General features: G+C 48.3%; 10 protein-coding genes across 10 annotated transcripts; 3 read left to right on the forward strand and 7 right to left on the reverse strand.

Moving 5' to 3' along the window:
* Window positions 1-5: 5 nt before the first annotated feature.
* GL50803_005938 (Myb 1-like protein) lies at window positions 6-803 on the reverse strand (the record flags this gene model as incomplete). The annotated part of the gene is made up of 1 exon (XM_001706487.1): window positions 6-803. One exon carries the CDS (start codon window positions 801-803, stop codon window positions 6-8), a length of 798 nt encoding a protein of 265 aa, XP_001706539.1.
* An 18-nt stretch (window positions 804-821) lies between these two features.
* On the reverse strand, window positions 822-1,220 carry GL50803_0014068 (Sybindin-like family protein; the record flags this gene model as incomplete). Its single annotated transcript, XM_001706485.2, has 1 exon — window positions 822-1,220. One exon carries the CDS (start codon window positions 1,218-1,220, stop codon window positions 822-824), a length of 399 nt encoding a protein of 132 aa, XP_001706537.2.
* A 44-nt stretch (window positions 1,221-1,264) lies between these two features.
* On the reverse strand, window positions 1,265-3,244 carry GL50803_0017342 (Major Facilitator Superfamily protein; the record flags this gene model as incomplete). The annotated part of the gene is made up of 1 exon (XM_001706483.1): window positions 1,265-3,244. One exon carries the CDS (start codon window positions 3,242-3,244, stop codon window positions 1,265-1,267), a length of 1,980 nt encoding a protein of 659 aa, XP_001706535.1.
* A 79-nt stretch (window positions 3,245-3,323) lies between these two features.
* On the forward strand, window positions 3,324-4,904 carry GL50803_0013133 (uncharacterized protein; the record flags this gene model as incomplete). Its single annotated transcript, XM_001706482.1, has 1 exon — window positions 3,324-4,904. The coding sequence occupies one exon, from the start codon at window positions 3,324-3,326 to the stop codon at window positions 4,902-4,904; it is 1,581 nt and encodes a 526-aa protein (XP_001706534.1).
* Window positions 4,905-4,957: 53 nt separating this feature from the next.
* GL50803_0094117 (uncharacterized protein) lies at window positions 4,958-11,500 on the reverse strand (the record flags this gene model as incomplete). The annotated part of the gene is made up of 1 exon (XM_001706481.2): window positions 4,958-11,500. The coding sequence occupies one exon, from the start codon at window positions 11,498-11,500 to the stop codon at window positions 4,958-4,960; it is 6,543 nt and encodes a 2,180-aa protein (XP_001706533.2).
* Window positions 11,501-12,026: 526 nt separating this feature from the next.
* On the reverse strand, window positions 12,027-13,787 carry GL50803_0014014 (Kinase; the record flags this gene model as incomplete). The annotated part of the gene is made up of 1 exon (XM_001706479.1): window positions 12,027-13,787. The coding sequence occupies one exon, from the start codon at window positions 13,785-13,787 to the stop codon at window positions 12,027-12,029; it is 1,761 nt and encodes a 586-aa protein (XP_001706531.1).
* A 111-nt stretch (window positions 13,788-13,898) lies between these two features.
* Window positions 13,899-14,840, forward strand: GL50803_005710 (uncharacterized protein; the record flags this gene model as incomplete). The annotated part of the gene is made up of 1 exon (XM_001706478.1): window positions 13,899-14,840. The coding sequence occupies one exon, from the start codon at window positions 13,899-13,901 to the stop codon at window positions 14,838-14,840; it is 942 nt and encodes a 313-aa protein (XP_001706530.1).
* A 44-nt stretch (window positions 14,841-14,884) lies between these two features.
* GL50803_0017340 (uncharacterized protein) lies at window positions 14,885-16,324 on the reverse strand (the record flags this gene model as incomplete). Its single annotated transcript, XM_001706477.1, has 1 exon — window positions 14,885-16,324. The coding sequence occupies one exon, from the start codon at window positions 16,322-16,324 to the stop codon at window positions 14,885-14,887; it is 1,440 nt and encodes a 479-aa protein (XP_001706529.1).
* Window positions 16,325-16,417: 93 nt separating this feature from the next.
* GL50803_0037488 (uncharacterized protein) lies at window positions 16,418-23,281 on the reverse strand (the record flags this gene model as incomplete). Its single annotated transcript, XM_001706476.2, has 1 exon — window positions 16,418-23,281. One exon carries the CDS (start codon window positions 23,279-23,281, stop codon window positions 16,418-16,420), a length of 6,864 nt encoding a protein of 2,287 aa, XP_001706528.2.
* A 69-nt stretch (window positions 23,282-23,350) lies between these two features.
* Window positions 23,351-24,358, forward strand: GL50803_0023420 (Diphosphomevalonate decarboxylase; the record flags this gene model as incomplete). The annotated part of the gene is made up of 1 exon (XM_001706474.1): window positions 23,351-24,358. The coding sequence occupies one exon, from the start codon at window positions 23,351-23,353 to the stop codon at window positions 24,356-24,358; it is 1,008 nt and encodes a 335-aa protein (XP_001706526.1).
* Between the last annotated feature and the right edge of the window lie 8 nt (window positions 24,359-24,366).

Here is a 24,366-nt window from a genome sequence, read left to right on the forward strand (position 1 = left end):
TCCGACTAGATTGCAGTATACAGTTTGGTTCTATTCATCTTGGCATAAATGGGATATAACGACAACGGGGGAGAGTGTGCTTCTTGTGAATTACTAACTAACTTCGTAGCCACTTGAGGCCCATCTAATGTACCTCTATTTGGTTGTAGTGGCACGTCTAGTTGTATACGGTTCCGGCGTATATAGCTACAGATATATTGTCGATAGTCTTTTGCTGTTGCTGCTACCCCTGTTGATGACGCACGTTTGGAATGAGAGCAGTGAGTATCTTTAGCTGTTCGCTTTTTGGGTCTGTGCTTCAGGTATGCAGTATATTCCCTTTGACGGGTAGCTGCCAAGTCTGTACAGCTCTTAGCACATAGGCACTCGGCCTGCACTCTATCTGATTGACGTAGTGCACTTGAGCTTATCGCTATTGAGCCATGGACATTCTCTGCGTCCACTGTAGCGTAGTCTGTCACATGAGCAGATGGGACAGTCGAAGAATCATCGGACGAGGACTCTAAGCCAAGAAGAGAGTACACTCTCGACTTGCAGACTGCGGGAGACGAGAGGGTAGCATTGCCTATAACATCCCATGCGTCGCCGAACAGACGGTAGAGTCTCAGGAGCTCGTTATCAGTGACTACGCTTACGGTGCGCTTGTACTGCAGCACATGAGCCCAGCGCTCCCTACACTCTTGCGGACTTCTTCCCACTAGCAGGCTTGAGATAGCGCCCCACTTGTGCACGCCATACCTATTTACTGCTTGCTCAAGCATTATGTCATCCTCCTTGCGCCATCTGACTTCTTCTAACGACATCGGGAATAAAGTTAGGAACTAAATCCCTTGCACCAGTCTCTGGACTCCCTTCTCAAATTTTGCTGCACGGATAAGCTGATTAGGAACAAAGAAGGGATTCTTGACCACAAAGTCTGCATATAAACGATATAGATCCCGAAGAAACTGGTGAAGCCGCACAATAGGCACATGCTTCGCTGCTGCCGCAATCAAACGAATTCCAGTTGGAGTTTCCAAGCACGCGATGCTCCCTGCTGTTGTTCCTATTTCACGTAGCCCAGAGGTGCAGGGCTCTCTTGGACTGCATTCATTAGACATTATTGACAGGCTGAAATACGTCGAAGCTAGCGCGATATGGTCGTTAGAGTCTAGGTTCTTGATAGTAGAGTAGCTGTACATGAGAGACCCCGAGCTGTTGATCAAGTAGACCTGCTGCATGAAGGTTTTTAATTCACTTACAGTGTAATCGTATTCATGCCCATTCACACACGGGCCAAGGAGGCTCTCTCCTCCTTTTGCTTTTGTTCCAGCTGGTTTGCGACGTTCTGCTCGAGAATAGGCCTTACAAAGCATAAGAAAATGAGGGATACCGAACCATAGAGCATAAACAGCAAAGATCCATTCCTCCAGTTCCAGTTGTAAAGCTCCCCGGCCATCAATGCAGCCCCGAACCGTCCAATGCTGTTACCTATCTGAAAGAGGCCCATCAACGTCCCTCTATTCTGGGGAGTGGTATAGAGAGTTGCAAATTGCACGATTAGAGCGTCGCCCAGGTTCAGTGCAATGGTATTGAACGGAAGAAACAAGAGCCAAATCGGGATTGGTGGATCAACTGCCCAGCGTAAAAGCCCAGGTATCATTGACAAGATTATAGACATGATAATGACACGCAGCTCACCCATATACTTAGCCAGGATGCGAGTTAATCCGAGTACAAAGGCCAGTGCTATCAGAACAGAGACAAATGCCGCAATGCTGCTCCACTTCTTTGCGACTTGCGAGTCTGAGAACCCATAGAACTTAGAAACTATGTATGTGCTGCTGCTGAACGGAAGCTGAGACGAAAACATTTGGAAAAGGTAAGCAAACCAAAGAATGACAAGCTCCCTACTCTTCACAAGCACCTTGAACGTGGTGCAGAAGCTGTCCCTCTTCAAGTTTTCCCTGTAGGCAGTGGTGTTGGTTTTCCCCATTTTCTTGGCAGCTTTTCTGGCAAGAACACCTGCGGACGACTCCTTCATGCAAACAGATAAGATCAAGCATAGGGCATATGAGACAGAAGCCACATAGCATGTGTGCTGGAAACTTATAGAAACCGCTGACGGATTGGTTTTCGTATCATATCTTCCAGTAGAAAAAACAAAGGACACCAACAAGGAAGCGGCGGCAGACCCCAACTGGTTGCATACATTGGCACCTATTAGTACCATCGGTCTCACCCTAGGATTGGCGATGTCAGAAGCAATCAGAAATGAAATGGGGATGGTGATGGCAAAGATGCCATTAATAGCACGCATCCCAAGGATGAAGTTGATTTTGCTTTGATTTCCGGCAGCTGTATTGGCTTCACCTATTAACAGTGCCAAAGAATAGACAGCCATCATCACGGTATATCCTGCAAAGGAGATGGACATGATAATTCGGCGTCCAATAAACTCCGACGCCCAAAGAAGGAGAGGACAGCAAATGAGTTGTGCCAGATTGAAAAATGCGGTGCTATTGAGTGTCTGCGATGGAGTAGCCGACAGGTCTGTAAGGTAGAATGGCAAAGTAAGGCCTACGCATTGGTACCCCAATCCAGCAACTATATTAATGGCCAAAAGGTGTATGACGCGGCAGCTGCACCATGTACGCTTATCCTGGAGGTCCTTATTGTTGTCCATGGCGCTAATGGCCTCTGCGTCAAGGTTGATGACCAGCTTGACCTCGTCTGGACAGGGCTTGTAGTCCAGGGTGAAGTGGTCTGCGTTCCAGTCGATCTTCGGGGTGCCCATGAGCTTCTCCACATAGACCAAGGAGGAGAAAAGGTGGTCGACGAGCTTGAAGTATGTCTCCGTGGTCGCCAGTTCGGGCGCGGGGTGCAGCGGGTCCGGATGCACCCTGTTCATCTCAGTGCAGTAGTTCTGGTAGCGACGGTGGGCCTCTGCCGGGTCCGCTGCTGGGAGGACCGCTTCGCTAGCTCCCATGGCCTCTGGCAGGTGTAAGTCCATCTTGGGAGAATCGGCATCCAGGGGCGCGCTGGACGGTCCGGCTGCCGCACACCCTGCAGCGCAGACGACGAGCTCCAAGATGTCTGTGCACTGGATGCAGTCGCCGAGATAGCGGTCTCGGTTGCTGTCTCCGAGTCCGTACGCGTCGAAAGCGTGTCCCGCCGCAGCCACAAGGAGCCTCAAGTACTCGAAGCAGCGATACTGTGTGCGCGCCCTGGCCTCCCCGGCCGGGTTTAGAACGAGATTTGCCATAATGGTGCCTTACAATAAATATTGCAAAAGGATTATTACTTCATTCCTGTTTTGATATTCCAAAGTTTAAAATTTGAAGATGCCATTGACAAAAGAATCGGCAGCCGTGGAAAAGAGAAAGCTTGATGAAGCGTCCAGTCTCGTTTCCCGTTTACAGAATAGACTTGTAGAAGGCGTGGGGAGTCGCACTGAGGCAGAGGCCATTCGTCAGAAGATTGTTTCTCTTGGCGGGACTGTCTCCCAAGATGTCATGAACAATGCAGTCAAGGCAGTTGCTGTGTCGCGAACTTCTCAAAACCGGATCGGCAGTCTGATGGCTCAAACTAGCGAGCAAGCTAAAGACTTGGGATGCAGTTCTGAGTACACCCCTTCCAAGGCTGTCCCCGATACATGGGAAGCACTGACACGCGATAGGCTCAAAATAATTCATTCAGAGGAGGAAGAAGTTAAAGCTGTTCAGTCCCAGAAAGAAAAGGACCTCAAGGAGGCACAGAGAAGAGATATGATAGCAAAACGGAAGGAGCGAGAGCTTGAGGAGAAGCTTGAGAAAATGGAGCCTTCGTTTGCTTTGAGAAACACGGCGTGGGATAACTTTGGACGCAGAGATCAAACTTTGGCAAAAGAACGCAACAATCAGGCAGCCAAGGCAGAGCTGGCCAAGGAACTCAAGAGTGCAGCCATCAAGGAGCAAGAACAGCGCCGACAGCAGCGAAAGGACTACAGACAGCAGGGCCTCTATGACTCTGATGCTCTTCCACATGACCGTATTGATCCCGCAACGGGCAAACCTCTACATACTGCTCTACCTGATAAGTATTTAGAGAGGATGAAACAGGAAGCGTGCAAGGAGCACGATTGGGTGCCCGACATTCCATCTAGGACTGAAACCTTACAGCGTGCAATGTTAGGGCTCAACCAGCCAACAGACATTCAGGCATCGGGGGTTGGCAACTCAATATCGTCAGGCGCTATGCAGTCGCGAGCAGGTTTCAAACATACAACCAAAGTACAAGCCTATCAGGAGCGCGCGAGGGCAGAGAAAGAAGAACTCAAGAACATGTCGAAAGTATACAAGACTCAAGAGATACAGAATCAGAACCTATTCAGCAAGGCAAACTCGACTGCAAACATCGCCAGGCACGATGCCATGGTTGCCGAAGTGCATACAAAGAAAATCCAGGACGAGCTGGAACTACGTCAGCGCCGAGAAGGTGGTATGGAGCTGCCTACAGCAGACGAAGTTGCTCACTCAAAGAAGGGCGCTTTTACATCTACTAAACCAGTCGAATATTCTCCTGAAGATGAAAGGATCCCTTATAACGCAAAGGGCGCCTCCTACATAGATCAGTTTGGCATTGAGGACGAAGCTAGGATGCGTCGCGACCGCAAGCACGTCGCACCCTTAACAGAGGAAGAGAAACGAAAGCTGGAGAAGGAGTTCTATTACAAGAGGAATCCCCACAAGCGGCCTCTGAGCCCCACCGTTGCTGCGATTATTGAGAATGAAAAAGCGCTGTCGGCAAATAAGGCTACACGCAATCCAGTGAAGGCTGCGCCTAACCTCGATGTTCCTCTTCAGAGAAAAGAAGACTTTGAAAGGCTCAATTCCGAAGAGATGAAGATCAATGCACTCCCTTGCTACATAAAGCCCCTCATCTAGCGCTCCTCAGTAAATGGCCCGTGAGAACTTGATTTACTAGGGAGACGAACGTATCAATTCATGAACTGATAGGTGTGGGTTGCGTATATGTCCGGTTTGCCACTCTGTGTGACGTCGAAGGGTCCAAGCGCAGAGATCTCGTCGTAATCAGCGTCTTCGCCGTCGGAGTCAGAAAGACCGAGAGTACCCAGGAACTCGCCCCTGTCGCTACGGTCCAGAACGACAATAGGCTTAGCCCCAGTACTGCGCCATAGGGATCGGCAATCGTGGCGAAGCTCCACAAGGCCTTTTGTTGTGTTAAAGCCGGGAGCGTTTAGTTCGGCCTTTCTTCGCAGGACCTCGGCACGTGCTGCCAGTGAAATGAGAGTGGTGGTGGAGGGGTCGAGAATCTTGATGCTGTAGAAGGTCTGGTCATTGTACACAGACGAGACGCTTGCGCAGCTACCGAGAAACGCGTCAGCGCTCCCCTTCCACAGGTCTGAGACCTGCTCTAAAAACCGTGACGTGCCTGTGTAAGATGGTATGAGACTGGAGTAGACGGCGCTACAGATGGACTCGGATGTCGGAATCATCTTTCCATAGTACTTCTTGGAGAAGTATGCAGTATTGGGGTCAATCGCGTTGAAGTTAGACATGATTGGAGCAGCATAGTGCGAGACCATTAAGACCTGTTGTCCATTGACGGGGATATATGTGAGGTCATGCTCGTCTTCGATTCCACGTTCTAGAATAGTTGATTCTTTAAGCACAGAGTATCTGTTAAGATTCTTAGGATCTCCTGTTGTAATCAAGTGCGAGGCAAGCGTCGATCCCTCGATAAGAGACGTAGTCGGCAGCGCCTCGCCAATCTCATCTCCCAGAAGCTGTATGGAAATCATGTCCTCCTCGAGACGAATGCGGCGTGGTGCAGCCACAGAGTTTGCTCTTGCTGCCCTGAGAATAGAGTTAGACGGATACCTGTTTGCTTGCTCCGTCGCACTAGCACCAGGATTACATGGAGAAAACGATTTCATGTGTGCAAAGAAGTCTTGGCATGAGGAACTTCGGGCCAGATTAACCTGCTGAGACACAGTTTCAAAATACGCATCGAGGGCTTCGTCGGCGAGAGCTGCTGCACTCAGCATCAGTCCTGTGTTAGCGTTTTCGCTTTTGACGGTATCTTCCACAAAGCCGGAGGCCGTACCTGCCCCAGAGAGCTCATGAGCGACGATGGCACTTTCAACAGCAGAGTTTGCCCGCTTACTCCGCCCAATCATGGAGACATGATCTGCATAGACTTTGGCGGCATTCTTTGGTTCGCTTAGGATTGTGAAGCAATGGAGTTCTGCGTCCAAGGACTTGGAAATAGCAACGATCACTTCGTCCGGAATAACGTTCGTCACTTCGCCCAGATTGTTGATAGCTAGTATCACGTCTGATGCTTGCATAAGGTTAACGCAGTTAGTACATATAGCGCGCAGTATGTCAAGGGGAATGGCTGCAAGAGAGCTCAGCAGAGAGATGTCAATCTTAGCTGCAGGAATCGCAGTGAGTATTCTCTTGATATTATCGTTATAATTGAAAGTGTTCTTCTGCAGAGCCCCAGCGGTTCCATAACCTGTCATTGAGGTGCCTCCTAGCGCACTTCCCATCGCGCTATGGTGACGGCTAGCTGCGGAGACGTTGGCTGTCCGGGTCACTCTGGATGCTTGTTCAAGGGTGGACTGTGCGCTTGGGCCTCCCATCAAGCCAGAAAGCAGGGTGTGATCTGTGCTCTCATACGCATTACGATCGATGACTACGCCATCCGCATTGCGCTCCACAAAGGTAATTTCCGACTGTCCACTGAGGAGAGATTTTTCAATGGACTTCGCATAGGCCCTGCTAAATTCTATCGCGTTGACACGACCTATATCAAATCCAGACGAAATGTGGCTCTGCTGAATGAATTCGTTCTCCAAGTCATTAAAGCCGTCAACAAACATGCGTCCATTTGCATGATCGTACCAGTAAAGTCGCGGTATCTGCAAGCGGCTAGTTCCTGAAAGTCTTGCGTCATATGTATTAAGCTCGTTGGACGTTTCCTCATCGGCACCATCTTCACTTGCTTGAGGTGTACGGGTCTCCTTAGATTTGGAAGGCGCAGTAGCAAGGTTTTCAAGCCGCGCCCTGAGCCACTCTGCCGTAGTGGCTGTGAAAACGTCGTCCAGCTCACTTTTCCCAAAGACCGTCTTCGCCATTTCAATGAGTTCAGCATCTGTAATATGCCTCTGTTCTCTAATTTCTAAAATGTTTTTCGCTAATTTGACGAGCATACCTGTTTGCGGAATATGACCAACTTCGACATCAATGATATCCTGACGAAGCAGCTTGAAATCGAGCCCTGTAATGGGGGTAACATGGTAGCATTGCCTCTGCTTTATGGTGGGTGAACCAGAAGAAAGCCCTACATTGAGGTCAGGATTAAGCGTTTCATAGTCTGCTCCGCCAGCAGACACAGACAGATTCGGGTCTTCCTCACGCGCTTCCTGCTTCCTGCAGCTGATTCTCGCTCTGTATCGCTCATACCGGTGATACTTTAGCTCGGCTGTAACGTGTATATAGCGACTGCCGGAGAGGAAGGGCGTCTCGTCACAGAGCCTGCGAACAACGTGTTCCTGCTGAAGATCTAACTCATCATCTGACTCATATGTCGCGAGGTAGCTTGTCGACTTGTGCTGGAGGTGTGCCGGTAAAACGTAATCCGATTTGTTCATTGATATCATGTGTGACCCAAACTTCACCTGCTCTGCGCCTGCCTGCTGTCCTTTGGCGCGCTGCTTGTCAACATTGGCCAGAAGGCCTGCCGAGAGATGAGCAGATCCGGCTGCCCCAGAAGAATCACCAGAGATAGATCCACCATACGCCCGCCAGAGAACAGTGGCCATACTCACTCGTATGAGTTGCGTAAAGTCCTCCTCCTCAAAGAGAAACTGAGTGTGTGTGCGTGGATCAATGATCAACTTGGGTATTGTATACTCCTGCTCTGATGGAAGCTTCGGGAAAAGGTAATAGCTGCCATTGTTGTCGATAGATACCTTGTTAATCGAGGACGCTCCAGAAACAGACGTGGAGACCCCCGAGTCCTTGCCTTGTGCAAGCGCGTCCATATATGTGTGGATGTCTACTCCGCAGCATCGCGCCATTATCGAATTGCGTACCCACTTGACACGATTAACATCTAGCATGATGCCCGTGAGAAGTATGGAGCCCGCCGACGCCTTTATCCGCTTATAGCCAGTCTTTCGAGACCCGCTACCTGTTAGAAACTGTTCAAACGAAAGCTGCCTACGGTGGGCGTTATCTTCTCGCCACTTTAAATATGTATTGGTCTTGCAATTCGGAGACAGTGCACGTGGAATATCTGAGACATCGATAACTAGGTCGCCACAGAGGGATTTCAAGAGGTCATTGACTATTCCTGCGACAAATTCATAGGTACAGCCCAGCTCTGCAGCGATGGTGATAATGATGCTGCTAAGCTGTACGCCAATGGCAGATATACGCTCAAACTGAAGGGAGAGGTAGCGAAGCTCGTCGATCATGGCGTTAGACTCGCCATTCTCTGTAAGCCCCGAGACCTGAGCCATATACGACTTGTAGTTTTTCAGGTGTTCAGCAGACGACACATGTGTCCTGTAGTTGTCATACTTAACGTTGCAGACAGCACAATCACCGCCAGTTCGATCCTCCTCTACTCGAACTCTATTATACTTCTCCCTATTCAGCGAGTTGTAGGTTAGGTTGTAAGTCAGATTGACATTATTATAAAAGTCTATCAAGAGTGCAAAATTAGCCTTGGACGTAGCGCTACATGTACCTCCCGGCCCGCCACCACCGTTGACCAAAGCTGGACTGAACTGGCTCATTGCTGGAACGTGAGACGTCAAAAAGTGAGCCAAGATTGTGCCTTGTGTGTTGGTTCCATTAGCATTGTTTGTATCGTTTCTGGCCGAAAGTTCAAGGCGCTGATAATCATTAGCTATTGCGCCCTTCAAATGATAGGGGTAGAAGAGATTATTCAGACCTAGGGATGTATTGAAGATAAGGGTGTGTGTAAAGCTACGGTGAGGGAAGGGATTAAAACGAGCAACGAGGCTCATGAAATCTGCCAGGCTTATAAGTTGCTCAAATGTCGTCCGGTTCCTTCCCGAGACGGGTATAAAGAGTTGATACGTGATTGCGTTGGATAGTGGCCTGATGCTGATCACGTCGTCTTTCAGTGAAGGGCAGTCGGGGCTCTGTGTGTACAGGGCGATAGAGGGCTGGACCTTATGATAGGGAGACTTTGAGAGCAGAATCTGCTCATCGAAGTCCATAATCGATGTCGCGTCGTGCTCTGCACCTGGTCGAGGAATCATAGACTGCCGTAACAGATGAAGGAAGCGATACGTATAGAGACGTGTAAGCCCGGAAGTGGTCAATGAAACACCTTGTGGAGCGCCGCTTCCGAATACGTTCTTCCCGACTCGGCGGTCATCAGCAACGGTGGATTCCACCAGTGCAAGATAAGACTCTACAAATCCATCCACAAGACCATCAATTCGCCAAGAAATAGAGTTAAGAGCCACCTGATTTGCCAAGATAAAATCTTCTGCCATATTATCACAATCTGCGTCAAGAATCTTCTGGATATAGAGTAGAACAGTTTCAGAAAGCCCATTCTGGGCACAGAACTGTCCCATCTTTTCAGTTAGAACGACGGCCTGTCGGTATCTTGAGAAGTTCTCTTGGCAGGGTTTTTGATTTAGGTATGCCATGTAATCAAGAAACTCGTTTAGAATAACAAAAGGGAGGGTGGTCAGATACGCAATGGTCGTGACGTAGTTGTCCATGTCTGCCTGGGTAATGTACAGGCGCCGCATATACGCATAAGACCATTTTGCTGCGCCCCCTTGCGCTGCACCGCTAGTTGGGACAGTGACTATTGGTGCGGCTGGGCCCCCAATGTTCTTGACCGTCAAGTTAAAGGTGGAGTCTGGAGAAGGGCTCTTCAACCGAATGGCCAAAAGGAGGATCAGATCAGAGAAGGATGTAACGAAGGTAGTGTGATGGAGTGCATAGGCAAGGCTGTTTGAAGGAAGATCTGCACCTATGAAAGGATTGGTTGCTGCACCATTTGAACCAGGCACTTCTGATGAGGCTCCCTTGTCCCCCTGCCTGCCTACGTCTATGGTGTGGCCAGCGATAATGTGCCGAAACGTCTCGTAGTTGATAGATACGCGTCCACTCTTAAGAGACTCTATTTCCTCGACAATCAGCTTCTGGGCACGAAGAGAGTGCTTCCAGGCGCTGACCAAGAGCTGAGACAGCGCATGGACAGCCTTAGCAATGTACGCCTCATATTGTCGGTAAGTCGTGGCTAAATCTGTGGCGCCCGACAGGAGGTACTTGTCTTGTAGAATACAGCTTGTCTGAGATGTGTAGTCTCCACGAATAAGTAGGCGGCCACACGGGCTATTGTCTACCTGCAAAGAATACATTGGCCTGATTTCATTGACGTAAAACCAGGCATTAGTGGGATCGTCGCAGAGGTCTAACGACAAGGTAACGGGTTCGTATACTGTCGCCAGTCTATCGGCGAAGTAGTGGAGAAGCACAACCCCGTTAGATATCCCACTAGTGTTGTACTCCATCGTCGCATCAATGTTCTTGGGAGCGAAGTAGTGGAAAAAATCCTGGATGTGCAGAGAGAGCATCGGCCATCCTCCCCCGACAGTTGTGTTGAGGATCTGATTTATCAAAGATAGGACGTTCGTCTGAAAGGCCTGGTTGCTGGCAGAGATCTGCTTCTGTGCCTGACTAGAAACCTCAGTCACATGCTGCGCTACAGACTGGTGACGAGTGCTGAGAAGGTGCTGGAGGGTAGATAGTATAGATGAAGATATAGTTGATAAGGGGCGGGGAACATCTGCACCTGACCCCCCTGGCAGGGCGCTATTAGACGGAGAATGAGGGACAGTGGGTGCGTACCCACTTTGCTCCACAAGGCTAGCCAAAGATGAAACTATGTTACCGTGGTAGTTAGTAAAGGCGTCTGCACAATCAGAAACGGCCTTCTTGATCATGTCGTGGCCAGCTTTCGACCCTGTATGGAGGGCCGGATCAGTGTAGAAATTCTTTGTGCCGGCAGAGCCAAATTTTGCCGCCCAGACTAATGTAATATGCTTGAGCCTGTGGATCATAATCTCGGAGAGCGTTCCAATGCGCACAGACGTCTTTGCTTTTAAGTCATCAACAAAGCTCTCGCAATTCTTCAAGACCCTCAGCATCTCAGCGTCTGTTAGCACCTTGTAGTCGAGTCCGACAAACTGATTGCTCTGAACTGTCTGAATCGCCGCTTCTGTGGAAACAATTACGAAGATGGAGCGGAGGGTATGCCTCTTGGAGATCAAGGCTTCAGAAAGCAGCATTGGTAGATCGTAAATGAAGACTCTTGGTACATTATTTGTTTGAAGCATTTGCTTCGTCTGCTTGCGCTCGTGGGTAGCCGCCGCGTCATCGTACAATACGTATGCGTAATCCGCCACAAGATCCAGGAAATGACGGGGCGAAAAACTCCTTTTCAGTACACTCATCGCTATCCTTTCCTTTTTTATTCTAAATTTGAAACTCATCTATTTACATGGAGAAGCGACTGGGAGGTCCTCCTCTGCCCGGGCATCACTAGCATGTGCTAGAAACTGCGAATCGAACTGCCTAACCTCCTCCAGAGCATCTTTGTATTCCGCTGCGGCCCGCTCGTCGTCACTATCGTCAACAACACCATCTTCAAGAAGTAGCTGAGCCCTCATATTCATCTCTGTGGACCAATTATCGTAGAGCGGCTGCTCGCCTCTTGCTTCGTCATTTTCCTCTATGCCATCAAAAATTGGATTGCTAAGGCAGAGACCAATTCGCGCTTTTACCGCCTCACACTCTGCCTGAAGCTTCAGCCTTGCCTCCTTTGCGTCAGCAAGTTTTTTCAACCCTGCGTCGAAATCAGGCACCTTTTTATGCGCAATCGCGCGTTTGAGTCTTTCGTTCCCGTTGTCCTTCTCATCGACTGTCTCTGGCAGTGGTTCGCTCGAGTCTTTCCGTCCTTCACGGACCAGTGCTTCAAACTCAGCGGCCTCCTTCCGCAACGCAGTCACCTTTCGGTTCAGTTCCTCCCGCGTAAATGATACTGGCACCTGAGGCTCCTCCACGGGTTGCATAGGTCTGCTCTAAAACTACCTCCTTTTCAGATTGAATTTTTCTTCCAGCATCTGACAACTCTGGCTGGACGCAAAGTCCTCTACTTAAAAGGTCCTCTCGGGGCTCTGGACAGAGGATTACATAATCCATAATAAGAGACCATACATATGAGGCATTTTGGACACCAGCGTTGGATAGGGCGATCTGAATAAGATCAAATTCATCAGACAGTTGAAAGCACGATGCACGCTCTCTCCCAAATGAGTCACTAATAAGATCGTCTTGTTGAGCTAGCGGAGAACTAACCTCTGAGAACATGGACTTCCCAGCAGTAATTGTGACCAACTCCGTGTACATCGACGACCAAATAGCCTTGAATTCTTCTGGTGACTCAATGTATTTAAGCGCCAATCTAATCAGCCAATCCAGGAGTCTAGGACAAAGATTCATGGCCTCTATCTCTCCACACAGAGACATAACAAACGGATCTGAATGAACCGTTGCATGATCACTGGTAAAATACACTGTGCGAGAAGTTATCTTCGTCACCCCTTCGGGCGTCAATGATGAGGATGGTCCGGTCCCGGTTTGAGCAGCTGCTAAAGTGAGTAAGGTCTTCTCTGTATATGCACGATGGAGCTTTGTAAACCCGCTGGCTGTTTCTTCGCGTATGAAAAAGGGTACCTCCTGGTTATTCAATGATGAAAAGAGGGGCGTCACCGATAGAAAACTCCTCACTGGAGGCAAACACATAAAAGCCCTGAGTCGTGCGCGAACAGCATCGTGATCAGTGGAGCGAGAACTATAATATGCTTCAATGGCCTCGTCCGTGCTGAAATACAGAAGAAACTCCGCATAACGGGGGTCGTGCCCACTGAGAGCGTCTAGAAGGTCGATATGGTAGTTCTGCAAGTAATGTGTGAGAGAGGCAGAGTTGGTGAATTGAAAGAATGACGTTAGGTCACCCAAGATGGAGATGCTAACGAGAGTGGCTGCCCAGATATCTGTGCACTGGCTCACGACTGGGGTGCCGTCTCGAAAGTAAGGTAGATAGCTTCGTGTCACACCGTGGTGACCCTCTGCTGGAACTTGTTGTAAAGACGCTGCATCATACCTTTGAAAATGTGTGCTCCCAAAGTCTCCTAGTTTCTGGTCCCGGTCTTGATCCAGAAAGCAGTTGCTCCTCTTCACGTCTCCGTGTACGAAGAAAAGAGACGAGTAAGGGAGAGTGTGGAGGTAATGAAGCACACTAAAAAGCTGTGCAACGATGCGACCTGCGGTGTATGCAGTGAATACGCCAGTGTAGTGGTCAAGGTCGTAGTACTTACAGTGCTCAAGAAGGATCTTTAGCTCGCTCCCCTCCTGTGAGGTACAAAGACAGCGGACCAAATTGGGATGCTGGAGAGCTTGGTGAAACATAAATTCCCTTACTGCCTCTTGCTGTTGCTGCTTAGAACCGAAGTAAAGGGTCTTCATAACGACCGGATAGCTCTTTGCTCTCCGAGCTGGATCACCAAAAACAGCTATTCCTTCCTCTACGCGACGGTTTTGGTTGATAGATAGAAGTCTCGACGATGTAAATCGTATACCTTGGCCGGTGTCATCGTCTGTATCAAAAGTAGCACAGTCCATAGGATGCTTGTTCTCGAAGAGACGAATAGTCTCTCTCTGATACCGAAAGCTTTGCATGCGTCTTCAAAGTCAGATTGATTACGCTGCGTCTTAGCTTGTCTGTGATTGAAAAGAAGAGAAGCCCTGAAAAATAAAAGAAGCAACCATCATACAAGTACTACAAGAGTTATGAGAGAAAGAGCAGAAAACTCCAATGCTGGGCATGCAGGCGGTAATCCTCCTCAGAAGCTGTGGAGCCCTAAACGGCTTATTATGATTTGTGTAACATTTGGCGCGTTCATAGGTTTCCTGGGTGGCTACCTGGCCAGCAACGTGACCTACGAGACATCAATTTATATCAGGCCGAACACAACCCTATTTTTGACCCCTCCTGGCGTCAACACTGAGCTGGGTATCATAGGAGTGTCTGACTGCGTCGAGATCTATGAAAATGTTCGGACAGTCAGCGAGTATTCACTACAATATGGCTCTTACGAGACCCTTTCTCTGAGCCGAAACATCTCTATGTTGACCAACGACACCATAGTGCTTGGTCAGCTCCAGGGGATTGTTTCTGTTAAGTTCATGCTCCTTGACGTCAACCACTGCATGCTAGGGTTGGGTGTACCATTAACCCTGAGGAATGAGCAACTGGAGTTCTCCTACTTTCCGTATATCTCCGAATACAGAAGTGTTTTGCGGCCCAATGAGCCTCAGATCTACAATCTGTCTGGCACTATTGATGAGTACTTTAAAATGCTTGCTGTTGTGAACCCGGTGGTGATACCGAAGAAAGGTAGGGCAAAACTATCTTCAATGGTGGAGGACTGCGTATATTCTCTTGTAATTATTGTCGAAACCACCTCTTACAGCATGACGAATGTCCCGCACAGATCCATTTTGTATCCATCCACCGTGGATAAAAATAAAAAATTCAAGACACCGATTGCCTTACGTTCTCTGAGTCCGCTGAGCGAACAAACAGTTGTAACGCTAGAGATGTGCGCCACTGCACACCAACTGAATTATCGCACGCAGCTATTGTCTCTGGCGATAGCTTCTTTTATTATATTTCTTATTATATGTATCTATGCGCTTTGTGGACATTGTCGCAATAAAGAAAAAGCGTGAGCAGAGGATCTACGCACGGCTACTTTCTATATGCCAATGACATGTTAATAATATCTAATATATTCTCTTCTGGCAATAAGGGTTATGTCAGACGGATCTATACTGCAATCATCCTGCCTCTTACTCTTAAAGCTTACTGACTTACAACGTCCCCTTCCTCTGGACGATTCTGCTGCCAGGTATCCTGTGGTGACAATATCTACTACTCTATTCCTTACATGAGTGTCCGTATTTGTACTATACGTTTTTAAGCGTGCAGATGTTGATCTGAGGGGCATGGTTTGCTCATCTGCGTCATAGAGTTCTGGCTCATGCTTGGCGTAGTCACAATTAGAGCTTGCATACGGTACACCCGTATGCATATGCTTTGGACTGTACTCATTAGATACATCTTTATTTTCCACCTCAATGGGAGTATCCTGGCAAGCCTTGATATCTAGCCCAGTTCTATGCACTGATGGCAAGACCACATCATTCTCCACTAAGCGTTCATGTATACCCGTTGGGCCGTGCTCTAAAAGTAAGCTCACAGTATCATTTGGTTCCTCATGCCCCGGGGCTCCAGGCAGTGTATGGTTGGAGCTATTGTCTATTATTTTATCAGCAACACTATTTGTTATGGAATTGTCATATCCATTGCACGGCATTAACTGGATACCAATCTCCACAGAAGAAGAAGAAAAAGAAGCCGCTGTAGGCGCTGGTACCTGCCCTGCTTCAGGTTCCACCTTACAGTAGTCGTCAATGTCCTTAATAAAGCGTGATATGATGGGAATTGTAACTATTTCATTAAAGGCTATCGGAAGGCCGTCGAGTGGTGCACAAGGTCCTGCAATAATACACATTCGTGTCACCATGTCTACTAGTGCATCGGAGTACAGGTTACTCTCAAGAGTAAACTCATACTCGATAAGGTCAAGGATGAGATGGTGGATGCGCTTTGGCGTGTCGGCAAAAGGGGTAACAGTCATCAGACAAAGCGCAAGTAGTCCGACTGCAAAGAGAACCTTTCCCTCGTCAGTGACGGAGGTACATGCAGAAATGGTGGAGACTGTTGATGGAATGGTACTAAGATTGATGGTCTCTTGCATCAAAAGAGACACTGCTGTCTGCTCAAAGCACATGATATTTGTGACTTCTGCAATCATGTCGTATACCGTTTGCTCTGGGACAGGTTTTTCTGCGCGGATCCTAATCCCAAACAGGCGGTCAACATCTGCGCAACTTAGCTGAAAGATAAGAAACACCGAGCTCTTATTCTTGACGATGTTTATCAGTTCCATGTCGTCTATGTCTCGCAGTGCATCTGGGGCTGCATCTCGGTAAGCCTTGAGGGCATCGTCGGTTAGACGTGGCAAGGCAATCTCACGAGCCAGTAGTAACTCCCCCCGCCGTATGTCAAAGACTTTGTGAAGCACTTGCTGGCCTGGAGAGTGAACGCGCCCGAGGAACAGGTAGAAGGTCTTGTGGGTCATTTCAAGCATGACTTTTTTAGTCTTAGGATTTTATGCCCAGTTTAGAACCCTAGCTCAGAGCAACTGGCAGCGAAAGTATCAAGTATACAGCGAGTGACCACTTTACTCGTTGACTTCAAGGTTGATGCGCTTTGCTGCCATGTCAACATGAAGGCCCAATATATCTAGCTCCTTATCAACAACGGTTTGCATGGCCCGGGCCGTACTTGCAGTAACAGAAAGGGTTGACGCATAGAGACTGTCGATCATATCCCCTACCTTTAGTAAAGTATTGGAGAGACCGTCGGTACACATTGCAATATAGGTCTGTACTTGCTGCTTAGCAAACGATAACTTGTTTCCTAACTTACCAGATAAACGCATAACAAGCTTGTTATACACCGGATGCAAACAAGCCCGTGTCACGGTAGCGCCTGCACCTTGGGAAATGAGCATTCCATTATGCACCAAATCATTTAGTTGATCTATAGCATCCTTACTAGCTTGATAGTTATAGTGCGCATACTCTTCGACTGTCAAGGCGGGATCCTGTCCCAGGCTCGTGACAGCCTTCTCCTTCATCTTCAATAGCAGCGCCTTATGCTCGTCAGAAGGTCCGGCTAAGCTCTTCGCTAGTGCATAGAGAGGCTCTAAGGCAGCGGCATAGCCTTCGTGTGGCTTCTGATTCTTTTGCTGCACGTGCTCCTGAAGACAGCTTGTACTGACGATTAACACAGGTGGAGCTACTCGTCCGAAAGTCTTCAATTGAGAGAGCTGTTGTCCAACCATTGCGGAAGTAACCTGCCGTCCATTCAAGAGCGGCTCCAGCTGTTTGTTATATGCCTCCGCAAGGGCTTGTTGCTCCGAGTCTACGGAAAGTGCAGCTAAAAGATCATAGAGCATGTTAGTTGACGCATCATATGCAGACAAGGATACCTCGTGCAACGTGAACAGGACAAGGGAAACATAGGCAATGTCGTTCCACATTATATCGTACAGAGAGGAAACATATTGAAACAACAGAATCCCCAGCGCAATGCCAGCTTCTCTGTCTTTTGTCGTCAGTGGGAGATGCTTGGAAACGACTTCATTATAGTCACCAAAGGAAAGGACGTCAAGAGACATTTTAGCAGAAAGCCGGAGGTACCGTGTGGTTAGTCCATTAATCAATACGTTCGATCGAGTCTTGGTCTTGAAGACCTCATCGTTGCATTGTGCAAGACACTTGTCTATGAGCAAAAGGGCGTCTGCCTTAATATTTGGCTGACTCCGTGCTTCTCGATCAATGCTTTTGTAAAAATTGAGAAATTCAATGAAGATAGCTTGGGTACGCTCCAGCGAAACATCATAGAAGTTGGTGAGTAGATCTGTTTGTCCAGCAGCCTCGTGAGTCAATATGTCTGTCATCGCAGATTGAGATATTGTAAGCTTATAAACGGATTGCTCCATAAAGACCTGTCGCTGTTTGTATCCTCTTGTTATATCTTGTAGTGCATTAGAAAGTGTGCCAGAGAAAAAGCTTTGTGGAAGATTGAATGTGGTCAGGGGATTTAGCGCAACATAGGCAGCATCAGAAGGCGTAGTTTTGGCCTTGTTGCCCTGTGTTTTTGCGGGAACAGGTTTAGCCTTCTTTAGGTCGGTGGCATCAAGCGGTGGCTCTGGAATCGGGTGGTCCAAGTATTCTGTGCTGGGAGTCTGCACTCCTAGCTCCTTTTGATACATTTTTAGAAACTCGGTTGCAAAACTAGACTTCTCGACGCACTTTTGAGCAGTAAAAGCCTTAGACCCTTGTGCATGCGGTAGCATGGCTTGCAATTCATAGGACGCACTAGAGACACTCTGTTTGCGGTGCTCTATTGCGTGAAGTACATGGTGATAAACTCTATTGCCAACTTCAGCTAGTTCCTCTGCAAACACACTACCAGACTGACCGTCAGAAAAGGCTGCTAGCGCCTTGTCAAATAGCGGGCCAACATTACAGACACAGAGAACAGAGGGAACTAGGGCTTCTTCGTGATCCACATCGTCAGTGAAGCAAATCTCGATTCCATCAGATCTGTGCCTTGAGCGCCGAAACAGTGCATCTGCTTGGATGCATGGCGGAAGAGAGACACGGGGCTGCAGGTCTCCATATACATGCTGCATCCAGGCAAGTAGGGTGTCCCGTTTTTGCTTGTAAGAAGCTAATTCTATATCCACTCTATTGACCAGTAGTCTGTTCTCGTAATTGAGCTGGACAAGGTTCCTCACCACTTCGTGCTTGTGTGGTGTCGCATACTGTGGAGGATCAGTCAAAGACTCTCCATAGACATCAAAAAAGCGATAGGAGAAGAACACCTCCGCTATAGAGGGCTTAAGCTTTCTCTCGTCACTTAAGGGAGAGTCAGTGCCTCTTACTTTGTGCGGACAGCCTGTACTTAGGCGAACAGCATTCTGCGCAACGGCTCTGCAGAATGCGTCGTACGCTTGTGGATCGACAATAGGATAGCTCTTGATGAAGGTATCATCTACTGAAAAATGCTCATCGCCCTTCTCGTCTGCCCAAGGAGCAAAGCCAAGGGACGTCGTTGTGTAAACGCTTAAGAGACTGAGATTTGCCTTGGATACATTTCTTGTCGGAAGATCTGCCCACTGTGCTACTGGTTTAAGAGGTATTTCTACAGGAGCCCGTGTGTAATCATCCCCGAAGAGGACCGAATCCTTCACAGGGTCCGTATTGAGAACATCAAGAGTGGCCGAGTTCATAAATCCTATGTCACGGACTTCATGTGCAGGTACTTTGAGCCCGGCACTATACACAGCAAGGTTATCAGCCGATAGATTAAGTCGCCGACTATTGTAGAGAATGCTCTTTGAGGTCCGCGTGCTACGGATAGCAGTCGCGGCAGCACAGTTAGGAGAGGTATGGGTATGAGTACCAGAGTGCTGAGGGCTAGATGCTTCGGAACCAATCGGGAATTCCTTTCGTACACGCTCACAATCAGGATCAGTGGACTCGTCCTCATTAGAAGAGTAGTCCATGGAAGTATCTGGTGAAAAGTCACTTCCAGAAGACGTTGAACGATCTTTCCGTTGATGTGAACGACCTACAGCTTGAGTGTCAATGGTTAAATATTGTTTTTTGGGATTGTCTGCATCGTCTGTCATACTCTCCTCGTGTTCGTTGATACATGTGGATGTTCTACAGAGCCCAAGGTCTTTTGATGGCCACTGTACCTCGTTAACTGATAATTCTGTATTGTACGGGTCCCCATGGTCCATGTGATGGCTGGTCAGGTAGGCATCGAATAAGTCATCACACTCTACCGGGTGACTTGAAATAAATAGCCTACCATACAACCTTCGACAAATAGCCTCAAAGTTATCATCGTGAAGATAAATTAATGACGTTATGCCAGAGCGTTTTATAAACACAGGCGTTAAAGACTCAGTCAGGCTCGATGCTGCATGCAAGGCTGGGGTAACATCAACGTTCTGGTCAGAACTAGCTGTAACATGAGACGCATACCCATTCAAAAGCCTCTGTAAAGAGTCCCTTGTTAGGCATCCGTTTAGTAAGTCCTCGATAATATCGCTGTCACAAACTGAGTTGGGAAAGCCGTCAAAGATCAGGCATGTATAATTACTTAGCAAGCTTTGTGTAATAGCCTGAACCAGCATGGAGCGAGCAACAAATCTATTGATCTGATCCACATCTGTCACATCAACCGTTAGCTTATCTGAAGCATAATAGTCCTTACCGGAAAGAATAGATTCAACTACGCTAGCCAGATCATCGACTCCATTGTCGACTCTTTCTATTTCTTGAAGCTCACTAGACTGGTCGTCAGCTCCTGCAGAAGAGTCCGTAGTAGCAAGAGAAAGCTCACTAGGATGTGTCCTAGACAAGAGACTCTTCCGCACCCTTCTCTGAATGGCACGGTATAACATCATATATTGCTCTGGTGTGCGGAGTATGGCTTGAACGTCAGAGGGGATGCTGAAGCGTATGGTTTGTTGGTGGCTATCCGAAGGCTCGTCAGTAATCTCTCCCTCATTTTGCGAAAAGAGAGACCCGTCACGGCACAGTTCATTTGGTACAAAGATGTTGCCCCCAGACGAGATGTTGTGCCGAATGGCAGCATGTGCAGAATTGCTGCCTCTCACATCATGAGCCGCAGCATCCTGCGTTACTGCACGGCTAACATTTTGTGAGGAAAGAGTGTCTGTGTCAATGGGCAACTCATCGCGGAGAGTGCTTCTTCCTGGAGCCCGTTGATGAAGGGACTGGATAGGACTATCGGAGGAGTGATCATGTAGATCAGGAACACTGGCACAATTGGCCATGCTGTTACTGTTTAATATCAGACCATCGCTAAGGCTCTTAGGGTTATGGAGAGGATGTGGATAGAATCGTGCCCCCGGTTGGGCGCCGGTCAATTGTGTATAGAGCAAGTTATTATGAAGGGTAAGGAGGTCGCTCATCAGCTCATCCTCTAAGTATACACTTCGGGAGGAGATATCCTTATGTGACTCGTACTTAGAGCTTCGATCGTCGAGGATACGCATAAGCTCCTCATAGAGCGAGCGGTAGATAGTGCAGGCGTCCACTATACCGGTAGGGATTTTTCGCTCTCCAGACAGGCGTCTTGAGAGCTCTGCCGTGACGAGGGTCTTCCCGGACACCGGGTCGCCAGTGACAAAGACCAGATCAATCTTGTCAATAAGCATCCTTATATATGCATCGTTGTTCAAATTAGCTAGTAATAGCGTAAAATAGTTGTCGTCTTGTGACACAGCTGGTGGTTTAATTTGCCGAGCCAATGAGCAGTCTGTCAAGGCAGCATATGGAACGCTGTTCTTGTTAATAAGATAGTTCCGTATGGACATTGTGTCATTGTCAGACTTCCACAGCTCTAGAAGTACCAGGTCCTGTATCTCCTTTAGAAGCGACTGGCGTGCCCGTACTTCATAGCTGTCATCTACAAATGTACGTAGAAAGCGGAAGTAATTAATTAGGTCGCCTACAGAAACAAAGTCTATGTTTAGCAAATCTAAGAATGATGAGGTACCATTAGAGTATTCCTCTAATTCTACGCGCGACCCTGGTGGCGTGACAGCCTTAGATCTAGGCCTTTCTGCAGACCCTTTTTGCTTTACAGAAAGTGGTGAAGACAACGTTGGATTTGCTTGTTCGGAGTGAAAAAGGTCTGTAAGGAGATCAACATTATCTAGAGAGCCCTTAGATAGTAGTGAGGAAAACTCAAGGAAGAACGCTGCATTTGCAATAGAAACTTGCGAAAGAGCATTTTGCCCATTAGAAGCAAGAGATCTTACATACTCGGAAAGTGAAAAGGTTGGATCCATTACAGCGCAGCGCAAAAGCTTCACATCTCTGGAAGGGTCCACGCAGTATTGATAAAAGTGATAGATATGTTTGAACACGTTAAGAACCTGGTTATAATCTAGATATCCCTCGTCTAGCATGGCGGCAGCATCAATGCTCGGGTCCTTTAGTACCGCAGCAGGAGTGTGCATAACGGGAGTTTGCGGAGCCTTCTTAGAGGAGGCCGTACTGGACGGCGATCGCTTTGTTGCTGAAGGCGAGCTTCCGCGGGTCGTCACCTTCGGCGCAATTGTGGCACTCGGCCTCCTTGTACTGGCGGCTGATTTCACAGTGAGCTTCCCAATAATTGCCGCGAAATCGACCAGAGGGCAGGTTGAAATTTCATGATAGAATGATGAACAGAACAAAACAGATAACTCCGAACTGTATAGATTCGGGCATGTCCTGTACTTCTCATACCTAGACAACAAAGTTGACATCGGATGAATCTCCACCGAATCAGATGAGCCTGAAGGCATGCTGGCGCCGCAATTTAGATCGTCCTCTTTGTCTACAACGTTTTTCACCGACTTGAGTGTCTTGATGTTTGATTGCACAGTGGAGTCGGTAGATGCTTCAGTCACTGAATACATGCTGAGGATGTCGTAGTAGGAAGCAAGATCTGAAAGAAGAGGACCTGACCCAACAGAGTCAAGGAGCTTCTCGATGCATTCTGTGAAGAGCTGAAATGACATATGATCTGACTCCTGGAGCGCAGCCGCTTCGGAGGGTTCTTTTTCCTGTATCGAACCAGCAACAGGCTGGGTTTCGGGACTGCAATCTTTGTGTGAAGGTGCATCCTGCTTGGTAGGCTCAGTGGAACCCGGTTCTTTGAGTGATACCGGGTCGACATCAGTACCGACAGGGTTATCTGCAAAAGGACAGTTGGTTTCAGAATCAACGAATTTTGGTCTTAGAAATGGCGCTTTAATGGTTGATTCAAGGGAGAAGAAGCCAGTGGTTCCACTGTCCCCTGTTCCAGCTGCTTCCAGAGCAATAGAAGCTAAGAGCTTATCAAGAAGAAAGGTGTCGCACTCTACTGATAGATTCATTCGAAGGAGCGCTGCATAGCTCAGCTCATGCACAGAGCGCTTTGTAAAGCGCAGCATAGAAAGGGTTTCTTGGTCAGAAATGGAAGTGCAGATATAGTCATGCATCCGTACTTCGCGGTCAACGCGCTGGGCAGTTGTAAGCATGAAGTTACCAAGTTCCGCAGCGGCAGACTCCATTCCATACAGGTCGACGTGTTTGCGAAGCGTCAGTCGATAGTCTGTTTCCGCGTCCATATTGGCTGCGGCCTGCTGCACTTGACGCCGTGCTTCGCCGTTATAGAAGGTAATTCGGGCCTCCTCCTTGCTCTTTCTCATGATGAATCTATTCAAAGATGAGCGCAGGTCCTCTAGACGGACGGAGCTAGTTAGTCGGAGAGGATATTTATATTGATAAAACATCACAGGACGGGGGCCATGAAGACTGAACTTGAAGAAGTAGCGAGCATCCTCTGATAAAAGGTCCATGACTCCAGAGTCCGTGGCAATGGCTTTAGAAAGATCGTAGGGCCCCACTGGTACTTCGCCACATGGGGCACCATCAGATGAACTAGAAGAGTCAGAGCTGTCCATCTGTGGGGAGAGAAACACACAGCCTAGTTTCTATTTTTTGAAACCCAATTTACATTAAGGACAGCAGAAATGCAAGCTATAGCTGCGCCCAACGTCGCTTTAATTAAGTATTGGGGCAAGGGAGACCAGAAAACTAACTCCCCCGCTTCTGGCTCTATCTCTTTCACGCTATCTGCGGAAACTCTATGGGCCAAAACAAAAGTGCTGTCCCGTGATGTCTCCAAAGGTACAATTGGTCCGACCATGGAGATAAATGGGACCACTGTTGCGGTTAAGGATTCCCTAGTGCGCCTTCTGGATGGATTCAGTCAATGTGCACATTTAACGGGCGCCTCTGCTTCCAGTGGTTCGTCTGCCTTGGGGCTTGTAGAAGAATTCTCAAGAGACATCTCCATAGTGTCTCAGACTAATATCCCCATCGCTAGTGGCATCGCATCTTCAGCTGCCGGTGCAGCCGCACTCGCTCTAGCCCTGAACGAGTACTACCGAACAAACTTCGATAGAAAGATTCTTTCATGTCTTGCACGGCTATATTCTGGCTCAGGCGCACGCTCTGTGTATCCAGGAGCTGTGGAGATGGTTTGTGACGCCAACGCACACTCTCTGCTCCGCTGGCACGCAGTCCCCCTTTCCGTTCACCCCTCTTTTCACTCTCTGGAGTGCCTTATACTTCTTTTTTCATCCGCTCCAAAGCCCCTCTCGTCCACAGAAGCCATGAATAAATGTGCAGATCATCCATCCCAGAAGGCACGGTTGGTTCGTATTCCCGCTCGTCTTGACCGCTGCAGATCTGCCCTGCAACGTGGGTGCTTCAATGACCTGGCTGAAGTGTGTGAAGAGGACTGGAAGTGCATGCATAGCGTTGTGCAGGAGGCGGCAGAAGTGACATATATAACAGAGGATGGGCGTGCCTTCTCCGACTGGGTCACCACTCAAAGACGCACAGCAGGACTGCAGGCTTTTTGCACATACGATGCAGGCCCCAATTGCATTGTATTTGGATTTCCTGACGACCTTAGTAGAATAAGGAAGAGTCAACCACGGTTTCAGTACCTCGCGTGCAAGATTTCTTGGTAAACAAATAA

The sequence above is a fragment of the Giardia intestinalis genome, chromosome 1 (genome assembly GCF_000002435.2).
Source record: "Giardia intestinalis strain WB C6 chromosome 1, whole genome shotgun sequence".
NCBI classification, from domain to species: Eukaryota; Fornicata; order Diplomonadida; family Hexamitidae; genus Giardia; species Giardia duodenalis.